This window comes from Bombina bombina, chromosome 11 (assembly GCF_027579735.1).
Source record: "Bombina bombina isolate aBomBom1 chromosome 11, aBomBom1.pri, whole genome shotgun sequence".
In the NCBI taxonomy this organism is placed as follows: Eukaryota; Metazoa; Chordata; class Amphibia; order Anura; family Bombinatoridae; genus Bombina; species Bombina bombina.
In genome coordinates, this window is record NC_069509.1 from 164315973 (window position 1) to 164332326 (window position 16354).

Here is a 16354-nt window from a genome sequence, read left to right on the forward strand (position 1 = left end):
AATCTAAGCCCCAAAATAAAAAAATGCCCTACCCTATTCTAAATTACAAAAGTAATCAGCTCTTTTACCAGCCCTTAAAAGGGTTTTTTGCGGGGCATTGCCCCCAAGTAATCAGCTCTTTTACCTGTAAAAAAAATACAACCCCCCCAACATTAAAACCCACCACCCACATACCCCTACTCTAACCCACCCAAACCCCCCTTAAAAAAACCTAACGCTAACCCCCTGAAGATCATCCTACCTTGAGTCTTCTTCACCCAACCGGGCCGAAATCTTCATCCAAGAGGAGTTCCTTCATCCGGTAGAAGTCTTCATCCAGGCGGCGTCTTCAATCTTCATCCATCTGGAGCGGAGCCATCTTCAAAGGAGCCGACGCGGAGCCATCCTCTTCAACCGACGACTGAAGGTTCCTTTAAGGGACATCATCCAAGATGGCGTCCCTTCAATTCCGATTGGCTGATAGGATTCTATCAGCCAATCGGAATTAAGGTAGGAAAAATCTGATTGGCTGATTCAATCAGCCAATCAGATTGAAGTTCAATCCGATTGGCTGATGCAATCAGCCAATCGTATTGAGCTTGCATTCTATTGGCTGATTGGAATAATTTATTTAATTATAGGAATATTATTTTGTTTAATTTAAATTATATTTAATTTAGGGGGGTGTTAGGGTTAGACTTCGGTTTAGGGGTTAATTTTATTATAGTAGCGGCGACGTTGCGGGCGGTAGATTAGGGGTTAATAATTGTAGGTAGGTGGCGGCGATGTTAGGGAGGGCAGATTAGGGGTTAATAAAATTTATTATAGTGTTTGCGAGGCGGGAGTGCGGCGGTTTAGGGGTTAATACATTTATTATAGTGGCGTCGAGGTCCGGTCGGCAGATTAGGGGTTAATAAGTGTAGGTAAGGTAGCATCGATGTTGGGGGGGGGGGGGGGCAGATTAGGGGGTAATAAATATAATATAGATGTCGGAGATGTTAGGGGCATGAGATTAGGGGTTCATAGCTATAATGTAGGTGGCGGCGGTGTCCGGTCCGCAGATTAGGGGTTAAAAATTTTTATTAGAGGGTTGGCGATGGGGAGGGTGCCTCAGTTTAGGGGTACATAGGTAGTTTATGGGTGTTAGTGTACTTTGTAGCACAGTAGTTAGGAGCTTTATGTTCCGGCGGTAGGAGTCTTGTCGGTAGAGGCTCTACCGCTCACTTGTTCCAAGACTCCAAATACCAGCGTTAGGCAAATCCCATAGAAAAGATAGGATACGCAATTGACGTAAGGGGATCTGCGGTAGCCTGGAGTCGCGGAAAGGAAGTGAGCGGTAGACCCTTTCCTGCCTGACTCTATATACCAGCGGGCGGTAAAAAGCAGCGTTAGGACCCCTTAACGCTGCTTTTGACGGCTAATGCCAAACTCTAAATCTAGCCGTATATTTTTAAAGTAGACAACCCAATGTATTGATCTAGGCCCATTTTGGTAGTTGTTGGCACTATTTGACCGTCAGATACGATCAAATTCAAAAAATCATTAACATTTTCCCAAACTTTGGGTTTCTCACTGAAATAATTTACACACAACTACTGCAGTCATATGACAAATGGTTATAAAAGCTTCTCTGGGATCCCTTTTTTTCTGAAATAGAAGACATGCATGGCTTTACCATTGCTTTTTGGCAATTAGCATGACGCTAATTGCAGCTGCGCACCTTACGCTAAATTCCTGGCAGTGAAGAGGTTAATCCGTTAGCATGTAAAGTTGTAGAGATTACCCTCCCACGTGACACCTCCAACTCCCTGATCCCTCCCAAACACCTCTCTTCCCTCACTCACACCTCACTGGTCACCACCATCTTAGGTACTGGCAGATGCAGTTTAGGGGTTTATTTTTAATATTTTTTTATTCTTTTGTTCTCAGTGTAGTGATCCATCCTCAACCCACCCACCTTCCTGACCCCCTCCCACAACAGCTCTTTAACCCTTCCCCTTCTACTAGTGGCGGCCATCTTAGGTACTGTCTGCCAGAACCCAGTTTATATGTTTTTTATTTATTTATTAAGTTATCTTTTTTTTCTGTAGTGTAGTTGGTTTCATATCTGAAGATTGTGGGGTTTCCAGCCTTCACAAGCCTAACTGTGTGTCAAATCTGCTTCCTTGCAATGGCCCACAAACACACCGTGGCCCACAAACACACCATGGCCCACAAACACTCCATGGCCCACAAACACACCATGGCCCACAAGCACACCGTGGCCCACAAACACACCATGGGCCACAAGCACACCATGGCCCACAAACACACCATGGCCCACAAACACACCATGGCCCACAAACACTCCATGGCCCACAAACACTTCATGGCCCACAAACACACCGTGGCCCACAAGCACACCGTGGCCCACAAACACTCCATGGCCCACAAACACACCATGGCCCACAAGCACACCGTGGCCCACAAACACACCATGGGCCACAAGCACACCATGGCCCACAAACACACCATGGCCCACAAACACACCATGGCCCACAAACACTTCATGGCCCACAAACACACCGTGGCCCACAAACACCCCATGGCCCACAAACACCCCATGGCCCACAAACACTCCATGGCCCACAAACACTTCATGGCCCACAAACACACCGTGGCCCACAAACACCCCATGGCCCACAAACACACCGTGGCCCACAAGCACACCGTGGCCCACAAGCACACCGTGGCCCACAAGCACTCCATGGCCCACAAACACTCCATGGCCCACAAGCACACCATGGCCCACAAGCACACCGTGGCCCACAAGCACACCGTGGCCCACAAGCACACCGAGGGCCACAAGCACACCGTGGCCTTGCCTTATGCTCAGTGATAACAGCTCACAGAATCCTTAACTACAATTTTGTTTAGCTATGTGGAGGCAGCAATACTAAAGTGCAACAAATTTCTCTGCAAAACGTAAGACTTAGTGAATGTTTTGTGTTATTCAGAAGAACCTGCATGTTTATTGATCTTGAAATAATCACGCTGGCAAATCTGCCGATATTTGTAGTCACTTGTGCAAAAACTTTATTTAGACTTAAACATTTGTATTCACTGAGCTATAATAAAGAATTATTTTAGAAATAAAAGAAATAGCATTGTAGGAAATACAACAGGAAAACTCGTCAAATCGCTTTATAGATGACATTAAATCTTTTTGTGTTTATATTTTATACTATGATCTTTCCTCTTTTGTCTTTTCTGTTTAATTAATTTTTTATTTACTTTTTTCTCCTCCAGACATTTTTCACAATGAAGTAAATATAATTTTCTGTGTATTATTTTACTAAGCACCAATGTTAACTGGGAACAAAAGTGGTTGCAAATAACCATATATATTTTATACAGTTAAATTGTTTTTGTAATAGTAACTTAAAGGTACTTAAATCTCAAAATGGAAATAGGTTTTGAATAGAAGTATTTTTGCATTATATTATGCATTAGTAGTAAAAGTTATTTTTCTGTGCACTGAGTATATGTACATATGCCTCTTGCACCTGCATCCAAACACAGCGCCTACTCTCTGAGCACAGTAAAACAGTGATAACGTTTACTAGAAGCATGCTCGCTAACACCTGTATATTGTAAAAATGCTTCTATTAAAAAAGAAAATGATTTTGCTTTGCACTTATGGGATTCCTCTCCCTTTTAAGGCAGCCTCTAGTGTGAAACCTGCTCTGTAAAAGAGTACAACACCCTAAATCTGCAGGGCGGTTTTAAGACTTACAGCTACATAACGTAATGATTTTTTCTGCCGTATCAGGGGGCTGTCTGAGAGTCTTACTCGCCTAACGTCCATGATCAAGGGAATAGGAGATCCTCTTGTGTCTGTGTACGCCAGAGCTTATCTCTGTAGGGTAAGAAAAGAAATGCAGATGGAAATGTACTGTTTTATACTTCTTTTTCTTCCAGGTAATGTACATTCACAAATGACTTCTGTGTTAAATTACAGGTTGGAATGGAAGTGGCGCCAAACGTCAAAGAAAGTTTAAACCGTAACTTTTTCGACTTCCTACTCACCTTTAAACAAGTAAGGAACAGTTTATAGTTTTAAGAGTTTAAAGAGATTTCTTTAAATTGTTAATACAATTAAAGAAATGCTTTTCTTAAAGAGACAGCGTATTAAATAAAATCTACTGTATGCAGGATAGAGAAGCATTTACACACACAGGAAAAAGTATAAACTCTCTTACACGATATAAATACCAGCAAACATCAAAAAATGAAAAGCACTCTGATGGCAATTCAGGAAGGTATAAAATAAAATACAGATGTTGCGCTAAAAAGCTAGGTAAATGAATTATTTCACAAAATTATTGACACAAAGATAACAATATTTATAACAATATTTAACCCTTTGAGTGCTAAGCACTTTCCCACCTGGGTGCTAAGCTGATTTAATTTTTTTTTTAAACTTTAGTATTTTTTACCTTTCCAATGGTGGGTCTTGGGGGTCTGTAGCTACTTAGATGCCTGAGATACAGGCTTCTAAGCAGCATGCCCCCTTTCCCTATACTTTGTATTGTAAATTGTTAATAAAGTTGCGAGGTGACGTCATTCTGTCATTGTGCGTGACGTCACCACACAAAACGTGAAGCCCCGGCAATGCCTGTCACTATGCTGGCTCGATTGCCAGGGTCGGAGCGGGTGGGAGCCCCCAGATCTCCATCAAGGTAGGAGAGTGCTAGCGACGGCTCTGAGACATTTTTAGCACCAGAGTGGGAAACTCTGCGACGGCTCAGAGCCGTCATTAGCACTCAAGGGGTTAATATAACTATCATAAAAATAAAAACAATGCAAAATAATTAATGTTAAGTAACCTCCGGTGGTACACTCTTACAAAAAACAGTTTAAAAAAGCCAAAGTCCCTTTCAAAAAATTATTTAAAAACTGTCCAAAAAAGGTAATTGTAGAAATCCAAATAATGACAGACACAAGCTCAAGGTGTCTTAATTCAAAAAGCGTCTTTGTTCAATATACACACTTGTCCAACATATACGCTTGTGTGGCTACAGGCTATATTGCATTGTTTTTTATTTTTATGATAGTTATATTAATTATTGTTATAAATATTGTTATCTTTGTGTCAATAATTTTGTAAAAGAAGCAATTACACAGTTGAAGACATTTTTTGCCTGCAAACAAAGGGAAAAAGAAAATGGAAAGAAATATAGCACTACTGGTTGTGTTCTTCCTGTTTATGCATTCGCTGATAAATTTGTTGAAAGTGACAAAACTGTAATAGCAAGGCAAGAAAATATGGTCTAATGCAGGGCAGGAGCATATGTTTTTTATTTCCTTAAAAACTGTAATACATTGTGAAATGCCATCTTTTATATTAGTAAAAAATGCTTGTGTGTCCCTTGTATAATTGTTTTGTAGATGATCTATATTTATATAGTCCATCTGGGAGTGTTTTTGTAACAATGTATAGTTTTACTTATTTTTAAATAACATTGTGCTGATTTTCAGACTCCTAACCAAGCCCCAAAGTTTTAGATGTAAACTGATGTCTACAGATTCAAGCTTGCTCCTGTTTGTCTAAAGGGTCTTTTCATATGCAGGGGTGGAGTGTTTGCTCATCCTCATTTCCCAGCCCCTTTCACTGGGTGTCCCAGCCTAACCTAATCAACAGTGCCAAACTGCGAGCTTCTAGGGAAGTTTTTAAAAAGGTTTTATACTGGATTGTTATATCAGTATCTGTGCATATTCCTCTTTATAGTAGTGTCTATTACATGCAGTTATATGAAAATTGGTGTATACTGTCCCTTTAAGTGATTTAGATATGTCTGTCTGTATACATATACATACACACAACAGATCACTGTATTTCCACAGGAGCAGAGGACTCTGGGTAAGGCATGCAAATTAGTTATAAAATTCCTCATCTTTTTTTGCTTTATATATCCACACAAATATTTTCGTGCCAGTGCAAGGCAGCTTTTAGGCATAACAGCAATCACATGTAGAAATCTGTGTCAGCCTTTTTAGGCTTCATCAGCAGATATATTTAATCATTTTTTTATTCAATTGCGCAGACATTACCCCCATTTTATAATATATAATTGTATGGCATTTATATTTGTACCTAGATTCACAGTGACACAGTGCAGAACCAGCTGGCAGTGCAGGGGGTGGAGGTGCCTATTTATCTGACTCTGTACTCGCCTGCTATAGACTGGATATTGCGATGCATCGCCTACCGAGCGCCAGAGGTAAGGATGTTATGTGCCGTGTGTAGTATACGTGACCTGCCGGTCAGCTGTGTTTATTATAAGATTACATTTTGTAGTAGTTAAAAGGACATAAAACACCCAATTTTTCTTTCATGATTCTGATAGAACATACCATTTTAAAATGTACTGCTATTATCAAATGTTCTTTGTTCTCTTGGCATCTTTTGTTGAAAAGCCGGTAGGTTGGTTTAGGAGCGTGCACGTGTCTGCATCATCATCATGGCAGCAGTTTTGCAAGAATGTTATACCTTAGCAAGAGCACTAGATGGCCACAGTTGCACTGTCACTTAGTGCTCCAGACAGCTACCTAGGTGTATCTCTTTAACAAAGAATACCATGAAAACAAAGCAAATTGGAAAATAGAAGTGAATTGGATTTGTTTTTTAAAGTGTGCGCTCTGCCTGAAGGACATAAAACCCCCAATGTTTCTTTCATGATTTATATAGAGAATACAATTGTAAACATCTTTCCAATTCACTTCTATTATCTAATTTTCTTAGTTTTCTTTGTGGAAAAGCAGGTAGGTTGGTTCAGGAGTGTGCACGTGTCTGCATCACCATAATGGCAGCAGTTTTGCAAGAATGTTATACCTTAGTAAGAGCACTAGATGGCAGCATTTGTTCTTGCCATATAGTGCTCCAGACGTGTGCTCATTACCTATCTTGTTATCTCTTCAACAAAGAATACCATGAAATCAAAGCAAATTTGATAATAGAAGTAAACTCTTTTTTTTTTTAAGGTTCGCTCTGTCTGAATCATGAAAGAATATTTTTGGGTTTCATGTCGCTTTTAAAGTGCATCGCTTTAAAGGAATGTTACATTTAATTCTCCATAAAATATGTATTTGTGTAGCTGAAGGGACATTAAAATGGACAATCTTTTTATACGCACGCTCTCTGAGGAACTAGCGCCTACTGAGCATGTGCATGAGATGATAGTATATATGTATATGAATTTTGTGTTCGACTGGTGGCTATCGCATGATACAGGCGGACGGAAAATGGAATTAACTTTGAAATTTGCCAGAAAAATAATCTAATATTCATACTGTTTGTTGGTTATGCAATTCTACTGTATTTAAAGGAACATAAAATGCTGGACACAATTACAGTATCAGGGTTACTACTCACCATACCATTGTTTTATCTCTTCAAAGTCATTTGCTTATTTTAACCACTTACAATTATCAGCTAGTGAAGCTTTGCACCTTCACACTGGCCACCGCCATCTTAAAGCTTATATTTGTTAACTTTCAAACTGTGCAAATACTGTAAAAATGTAACACTAGCGCCCTTTATTACGTGAGCTAAACTGAAGTGCAAGGTACAGCTGTCAATAAGCCAGTGACATCACAGATCTATAAAAGTGCACTGCTTATGTCACATGATGCAACAATATGTGCGCTACAAGATGGCGGCGCCCAGTATAAAAACTGTTGTTTGTGTTAACATCAGTACAAACATAGGGCCAGATGAGAAGTTGAGCACAAAATATCGCTTTCGCAAAAATGATATTTGCTCTCAACTGAGTAATACCAGTGGACGCAAATGTGCGCTGGTATTAAGGTGCAATGGGAACGCAATCTCGTATATACACATATTAACATTCTTGGCGTGAATTTTTTTGCCGCAAAGGTTGCGTTTGTTGTGATGCGAGTCACGTAATTTCTTGTGTCTTTGTTGAGGCATAAATATATAAGCATATACATATATATTTACTGTGAATACTGCTTTCCCATACACTGCCATGTAAAGGCACTTTTCAGTACCCTTTTTTTCTAACACCCCACTCCCCCCAACTTTAAACCCCCAAAACTGCCTAGTGCAGTTGTTTTTTATTAAAACAAAAATGCTACATTGCTTCTAATTTGAAGGCATTTGGGGCACTTTTAGAAAATGAACCAGAGATCGGATTCCTTTTTGAGAGCTAATTGCTACCGCAAGCTCGTGGTAGCAATAGCCATCCACTTTTGTAATGGCTGGTTAATAATCGTATGCCTACAAATGGGCCCATTTGCGGGCGGGCGATAATTTAGCGCTCCACTTGTAATCTAGCCCATAGTATTTTAAGTGAGATAATTAACATTTTTAGATAGGACTGTGCCACTTTAATAATTCTCCGGTTGTTCATATTACAGGCTCTGTTGACTGAGATGATGGAGAGGTGCAAAAAGCAGGGGAACAAGTAAGTATTCAATTCACTTACAGCTTGTGTTACGTTATAATTTGTGATACAAAACTGTGAGCAGTTTGCATAAAGCTTTTTTAACAATCATATATCAGACATTTGTAAGTTTTTTAAACCTTACATAAGGTGTACAACATGAGAAATAATAACTGTGGTTGTGTTAAAAAAAAAAAAAAACGTAAGCTTAATTTCTTATGGTGATCTTTTAAAACTGTAGGATAAAATGCCCTATCTGAATCATTAAAGTTTAATTTTGACCTAACTGTCCCATTAAAGTTGCATTACAATACCATTCCTGAGTGGGACATGGACTGATGGATACGTACGTATGCTTCTCCTGATTGGCTGACTGTGTTCTCAGTAGCAGGAATACATTGCACCCCTGTGCGCAACTTTAACGTAAAGGGACAGTAAACACCTTAATTTTAAGACATTTCTGTTGTGTTACTATCGAATAACAAATCAGCCCAAAAAAAAATAACTGTAGTCATTTTTCAGTACCATTTACCTTATTTGAAGGAGATAATCTGGGCTTAAGTACACAGACAACAAAGCTAGTAAAAAATGCATTGTTTTGTAGTTGTTATCTAATAAATCAAATTAGGAACAGTTATGTTACAGGGTTAGCCTTAAGAAGTCAGGGTGCATTTCAAGTTCTGAGAATTCGAAACTGCTCAATTTTAAGAGTTGTTACTTGAAAAGGGGACAACTTAAGGAAACTATACTTTAGTTTCTCCAACATAGGTGTGTCCGGTCCACGGCGTCATCCTTATTTGTGGGATATTCTCTTCCCCAACAGGAAATGGCAAAGAGCCCAGCAAAGCTGGTCACATGATCCCTCCTAGGCTCCGCCTTCCCCAGTCATTCTCTTTGCCGTTGTACAGGCAACATCTCCACGGAGATGGCTTAGAGTTTTTTAGTGTTTAACTGTAGTTTTTATTATTCAATCAAGAGTTTGTTATTTTAAAATAGTGCTGGTATGTACTATTTACTCTGAAACAGAAAAGAGATGAAGATTTCTGTTTGTAAGAGGAAAATGATTTTAGCAACCGTTACTAAAATCGATGGCTGTTTCCACACAGGACTGTTGAGAGGAATTAACTTCAGTTGGGGGAACAGTGAGCAGACTTTTGCTGCTTGAGGTATGACACATTCTAACAAGACGATGTAATGCTGGAAGCTGTCATTTTCCCTATGGGATCCGGTAAGCCATTTTATTACAGACAGTAAATAAGGGCTTCACAAGGGCTTTTTAAGACTGTAGACATTTTCTGGGCTAAATCGATTTATATATAAACATATTTTATACTCCATAGCCTTGAGGAATTATTTTAATCTTGGGAATTTTGTAAAATAACCGGCAGGCACTGTATTGGACACCTTATTCTCTAGGGGCTTTCCCTAATCATAGGCAGAGTCTCATTTTCGCGCCTGTATTGCGCACTTGTTTTTGAGAAGCATGACATGCAGATGCATGTGTGAGGAGCTCTGATACATAGAAAAGACTTTCTGAAGGCGTCATTTGGTATCGTATTCCCCTTTGGGCTTGGTTGGGTCTCAGCAAAGCAGATACCAGGGACTGTAAAGGGGTTAAATATAAAAACGGCTCCGGTTCCGTTATTTTAAGGGTTAAAGCTTCCAAATTTGGTGTGCAATACTTTTAAGGCTTTAAGACACTGTGGTGAAATTTTGGTGAATTTTGAACAATTCCTTCATACTTTTTCGCAATTGCAGTAATAAAGTGTGTTCAGTTTAAAATTTAAAGTGACAGTAACGGTTTTATTTTAAAACGTTTTTTGTACTTTGTTATCAAGTTTATGCCTGTTTAACATGTCTGAACTATCAGATAGACTATGTTCTGTATGTAAGGAAGCCAAGGTTCCTTCTCATTTAAATAGATGTGATGTATGTGACACAAAATTTAGAGAAAATGATGCCCAAGATGATTCCTCAAGTGAGGGGAGTAAGCATAGTACTGCATCATCCCCTCCTTCGTCTACACCAGTCTTGCCCACACAAGAGGCCCCTAGTACATCTAGCGCGCCAATACTCCTTACTATGCAACAATTAACGGCTGTAATGGATAATTCTATCAAAAACATTTTAGCCAAAATGCCCACTTATCAGCGAAAGCGCGACTGCTCTGTTTTAGAAAATACTGAAGAGCATGAGGACGCTGATGATATTGTTTCTGAAGGGCCCCTACACCAGTCTGAGGGGGCCAGGGAGGTTTTGTCTGAGGGAGAAATTTCAGATTCAGGGAAAATTTCTCAACAAGCTGAACCTGATGTGATTACATTTAAATTTAAGTTGGAACATCTCCGCGCTCTGCTTAAGGAGGTGTTATCCACTCTGGATGATTGTGAGAATTTGGTCATCCCAGAGAAACTATGTAAAATGGACAAGTTCCTAGAGGTCCCGGGGCCCCCCGAAGCTTTTCCTATACCCAAGCGGGTGGCGGACATTGTAAATAAAGAATGGGAAAGGCCCGGTATACCTTTCGTCCCTCCCCCCATATTTAAAAAATTGTTTCCTATGGTCGACCCCAGAAAGGACTTATGGCAGACAGTTCCCAAGGTCGAGGGGGCGGTTTCTACTCTAAACAAACGCACCACTATACCCATAGAAGATAGTTGTGCTTTCAAAGATCCTATGGATAAAAAATTAGAAGGTTTGCTTAAAAAGATGTTTGTTCAGCAAGGTTACCTTCTACAACCAATTTCATGCATTGTCCCTGTCACTACAGCCGCGTGTTTCTGGTTCGATGAGCTAGAAAAGGCGATCACTAGTAATTCTCCTTCTTATGAGGAGATTATGGACAGAATCCGTGCTCTTAAATTGGCTAATTCTTTCACCCTAGACGCCACTTTGCAATTGGCTAGGTTAGCGGCGAAAAATTCTGGGTTTGCTATTGTGGCGCGCAGAGCGCTTTGGTTAAAATCTTGGTCAGCGGATGCGTCTTCCAAGAACAAATTGCTTAACATTCCTTTCAAGGGGAAAACGCTGTTTGGCCCTGACTTGAAAGAGATTATCTCTGATATCACTGGGGGCAAGGGCCACGCCCTTCCTCAGGATAGGTCTTTCAAGGCCAAAAATAAACCTAATTTTCGTCCCTTTCGTAGAAACGGACCAGCCCCAAGTGCTACGTCCTCTAAGCAAGAGGGTAATACTTCTCAAGCCAAGCCAGCCTGGAGACCAATGCAAGGCTGGAACAAGGGAAAGCAGGCCAAGAAACCTGCCACTGCTACCAAGACAGCATGAGATGTTGGCCCCCGATCCGGGACCGGATCTGGTGGGGGGCAGACTCTCTCTCTTCGCTCAGGCTTGGGCAAGAGATGTTCTGGATCCTTGGGCGCTAGAAATAGTCTCCCAAGGTTATCTTCTGGAATTCAAAGGGCTTCCCCCAAGGGGGAGGTTCCACAGGTCTCAATTGTCTTCAGACCACATAAAAAAACAGGCATTCTTACATTGTGTAGAAGACCTGTTAAAAATGGGAGTGATTCATCCTGTTCCATTAGGAGAACAAGGGATGGGGTTCTACTCCAATCTGTTCGTAGTTCCCAAAAAAGAGGGAACGTTCAGACCAATCTTAGATCTCAAGATCCTAAACAAGTTTCTCAAGGTTCCATCGTTCAAAATGGAAACCATTCGAACAATTCTTCCTTCCATCCAGGAAGGTCAATTCATGACCACGGTGGATTTAAAGGATGCGTATCTACATATTCCTATCCACAAGGAACATCATCGGTTCCTAAGGTTCGCATTCCTGGACAAGCATTACCAGTTCGTGGCACTTCCGTTCGGATTAGCCACTGCTCCAAGGATTTTCACAAAGGTACTAGGGTCCCTTCTAGCGGTGCTAAGACCAAGGGGCATTGCAGTAGTACCTTACTTGGACGACATTCTGATTCAAGCGTCGTCCCTTCCTCTAGCAAAGGCTCACACGGACATTGTCCTGGCCTTTCTCAGATCTCACGGATGGAAAGTGAACGTAGAAAAGAGTTCTCTATCTCCGTCAACGAGGGTTCCCTTCTTGGGAACAATAATAGACTCCTTAGAAATGAGGATTTTTCTGACAGAGGCCAGAAAAACAAAACTTCTAAACTCTTGTCAAATACTTCATTCCGTTCCTCTTCCTTCCATAGCGCAGTGCATGGAAGTAATAGGTTTGATGGTAGCGGCAATGGACATAGTTCCTTTTGCGCGCATTCATATAAGACCATTACAACTGTGCATGCTCAGTCAGTGGAATGGGGACTATACAGACTTGTCTCCGACGATACAAGTAAATCAGAGGACCAGAGATTCACTCCGTTGGTGGCTGTCCCTGGACAACCTGTCACAGGGGATGAGCTTCCGCAGACCAGAGTGGGTCATTGTCACGACCGACGCCAGTCTGATGGGCTGGGGCGCGGTCTGGGGACCCCTGAAAGCTCAGGGTCTTTGGTCTCGGGAAGAATCTCTTCTACCGATAAATATTCTGGAACTGAGAGCGATACTCAATGCTCTCAAGGCTTGGCCTCAGCTAGCAAAGGCCAAGTTCATACGGTTTCAATCAGACAACATGACGACTGTTGCGTACATCAACCATCAGGGGGGAACAAGGAGTTCCCTGGCGATGGAAGAAGTGACCAAAATCATTCAATGGGCGGAGACTCACTCCTGCCACTTGTCTGCAATCCACATCCCAGGAGTGGAAAATTGGGAAGCGGATTTTCTGAGTCGTCAGACATTACATCCGGGGGAGTGGGAACTCCATCCGGAAATCTTTGCCCACATTACTCAACTGTGGGGCATTCCAGACATGGATCTGATGGCCTCTCGTCAGAACTTCAAGGTTCCTTGCTACGGGTCCAGATCCAGGGATCCCAAGGCGACTCTAGTAGATGCACTAGTAGCACCTTGGACCTTCAAACTAGCTTATGTATTCCCGCCGTTTCCTCTCATCCCCAGGCTGGTAGCCAGGATCAATCAGGAGAGGGCATCGGTGATCTTGATAGCTCCTGCGTGGCCACGCAGGACTTGGTATGCAGACCTGGTGAATATGTCATCGGCTCCACCATGGAAGCTACCTTTGAGACGAGACCTTCTTGTTCAAGGTCCGTCCGAACATCCGAATCTGGTCTCACTCCAACTGACTGCTTGGAGATTGAACGCTTGATCTTATCAAAGCGAGGGTTCTCAGATTCTGTTATTGATACTCTTGTTCAGGCCAGAAAGCCTGTAACTAGAAAAATTTACCACAAAATATGGAAAAAATATATCTGTTGGTGTGAATCTAAAGGATTCCCTTGGGACAAGGTAAAAATTCCTAAGATTCTATCCTTTCTTCAAGAAGGATTGGAGAAAGGATTATCTGCAAGTTCCTTGAAGGGACAGATTTCTGCCTTGTCTGTGTTACTTCACAAAAAGCTGGCAGTTGTGCCAGATGTTCAAGCCTTTGTTCAGGCTCTGGTTAGAATCAAGCCTGTTTACAAACCTTTGACTCCTCCCTGGAGTCTCAATTTAGTTCTTTCAGTTCTTCAGGGGGTTCCGTTTGAACCCTTACATTCCGTTGATATTAAGTTATTATCTTGGAAAGTTTTGTTTTTGGTTGCAATTTCTTCTGCTAGAAGAGTTTCAGAATTATCTGCTCTGCAGTGTTCTCCTCCTTATCTGGTGTTCCATGCAGATAAGGTGGTTTTACGTACTAAACCTGGTTTTCTTCCGAAAGTTGTTTCTAACAAAAACATTAACCAGGAGATAGTCGTGCCTTCTTTGTGTCCGAATCCAGTTTCAAAGAAGGAACGTTTGTTGCACAATTTGGATGTTGTTCGCGCTCTAAAATTCTATTTAGATGCTACAAAGGATTTTAGACAAACATCTTCCTTGTTTGTTGTTTATTCTGGTAAAAGGAGAGGTCAAAAAGCAACTTCTACCTCTCTCTCTTTTTGGATTAAAAGCATCATCAGATTGGCTTATGAGACTGCCGGACGGCAGCCTCCTGAAAGAATCACAGCTCATTCCACTAGGGCTGTGGCTTCCACATGGGCCTTCAAGAACGAGGCTTCTGTTGATCAGATATGTAAGGCAGCGACTTGGTCTTCACTGCACACTTTTACCAAATTTTACAAGTTTGATACTTTTGCTTCTTCTGAGGCTATTTTTGGGAGAAAGGTTTTGCAAGCCGTGGTGCCTTCCATTTAGGTGACCTGATTTGCTCCCTTCCCTTCATCCGTGTCCTAAAGCTTTGGTATTGGTTCCCACAAGTAAGGATGACGCCGTGGACCGGACACACCTATGTTGGAGAAAACAGAATTTATGTTTACCTGATAAATTACTTTCTCCAACGGTGTGTCCGGTCCACGGCCCGCCCTGGTTTTTTAATCAGGTCTGATAATTTATTTTCTTTAACTACAGTCACCACGGTATCATATGATTTCTCCTATGCAAATATTCCTCCTTTACGTCGGTCGAATGACTGGGGAAGGCGGAGCCTAGGAGGGATCATGTGACCAGCTTTGCTGGGCTCTTTGCCATTTCCTGTTGGGGAAGAGAATATCCCACAAGTAAGGATGACGCCGTGGACCGGACACACCGTTGGAGAAAGTAATTTATCAGGTAAACATAAATTCTGTTTTTGTTTCATTATTTATAACTAGACATTTTATATAAAAATCTCAAGGTGTTAACTGTCCCTTGAGGAATTGGTTTACAAATAAAATGTACAAAATAGAGCTAAACAATTACAATTTAAACTATGTGGTACTTTTTGATTTTTGCACCAACTCGCACTTCCTATTATCTTGAAAATGATTTTTAAACTGTTTGAACATAACCTAACATAACATAATTCTTAGCATGTATGAATAGTACTTTTTGTGGTAGAAATGTTAAATGTCCCTTTAAATTCTCTGTATTTCCCAGTTACTGAAAACATGTACTTTTCAGTAGCCAAAGTATAATCAAGGTTCTTAGAATTGGGCTTAAAATGTTTACAAACTAATTTACACTGTGTAGTAAAATTGTCTCTCCTTTCATGGGTTTCCTTTATTTTGGCATTTGGAATAGCTGGGTTTTGCCTGTTGAAATTACCACATTAACTGACAATATAACTGCAGTATTCTCAAAAGAAAATCTTTGTGAACAGGAAGCAGCAAGAGAAATCAGCCTCCCAGTGGTGAGTGAGAGAGGGATATTTGTGTCTGAAATAGCTGGTTTTGCTCATTGAGAACCATATCCATAACTCATATTTAATGTGTGTGTGTGTATATATATATATATATATATATATATATATATATATATATATATCAAAAGGGAGATTCACTGACCCTTTAAAGAATGTATGCCAAAAAATCTTTTAACAATGGGATACATTAAATGGGATAGATAAATAAATACATAAATAAAGTCCCAGTGTAGGCAGGCAAATCAGAAACCGGACCTGAGTTGCTAGGTCACATAATAGCAAACAACACATGTAATGCAAATGCAAAAAACATGAACAGTAGAACCCCCTATGTAGACCCGGAGAAGAACTGCAGGAGATATCAAGAGGTGAAGGTATATACACTCCACTTAGAGACTCCGGTGGTATCAACTGCGATAGTGATAGCAATACAGCTTAAGTGGTCCGTTAGTAGATCCACATTCACTCACCGCAACCGGCCCGGGCTCTGTCAGCGTCTCCCATGCAGACAATCGGTGCTTCCAAAAATCCTTACTCGCGAAGGTAACTCCGGTGTCCTACTATGCAGGAGGGGGCATTGGTTGGAACACGTGGTTCTCCAGCTCCAATCGGCTCGTCCGTGGATTCAGCCGCAGAAGGTAGCGAGAGAGCTATTTAACACTGGAACAAGAGCATATACTGTCTCCGCTGCCTGATGAAAATGCAATTCAAAGAAGAGGGATAGCGGAGGACG

At 41.1% G+C, this 16354-nt stretch overlaps 1 protein-coding gene across 2 annotated transcripts in view; it reads left to right on the top strand.

Annotated features, from left to right (window-relative positions):
- The window catches only part of VPS35L (VPS35 endosomal protein sorting factor like), a 156765-nt gene that overhangs the window by 36056 nt on the left and 104355 nt on the right, over positions 1-16354 (top strand). For both annotated transcript variants that reach the window (XM_053695001.1, XM_053695002.1), the window contains exons 11-15: positions 2896-2943; positions 3791-3884; positions 3980-4057; positions 6120-6242; positions 8401-8447. In XM_053695001.1, the coding sequence (XP_053550976.1) occupies positions 2896-2943; positions 3791-3884; positions 3980-4057; positions 6120-6242; positions 8401-8447 (390 nt within the window). The remainder of the gene's footprint in view (positions 1-2895; positions 2944-3790; positions 3885-3979; positions 4058-6119; positions 6243-8400; positions 8448-16354) is intronic.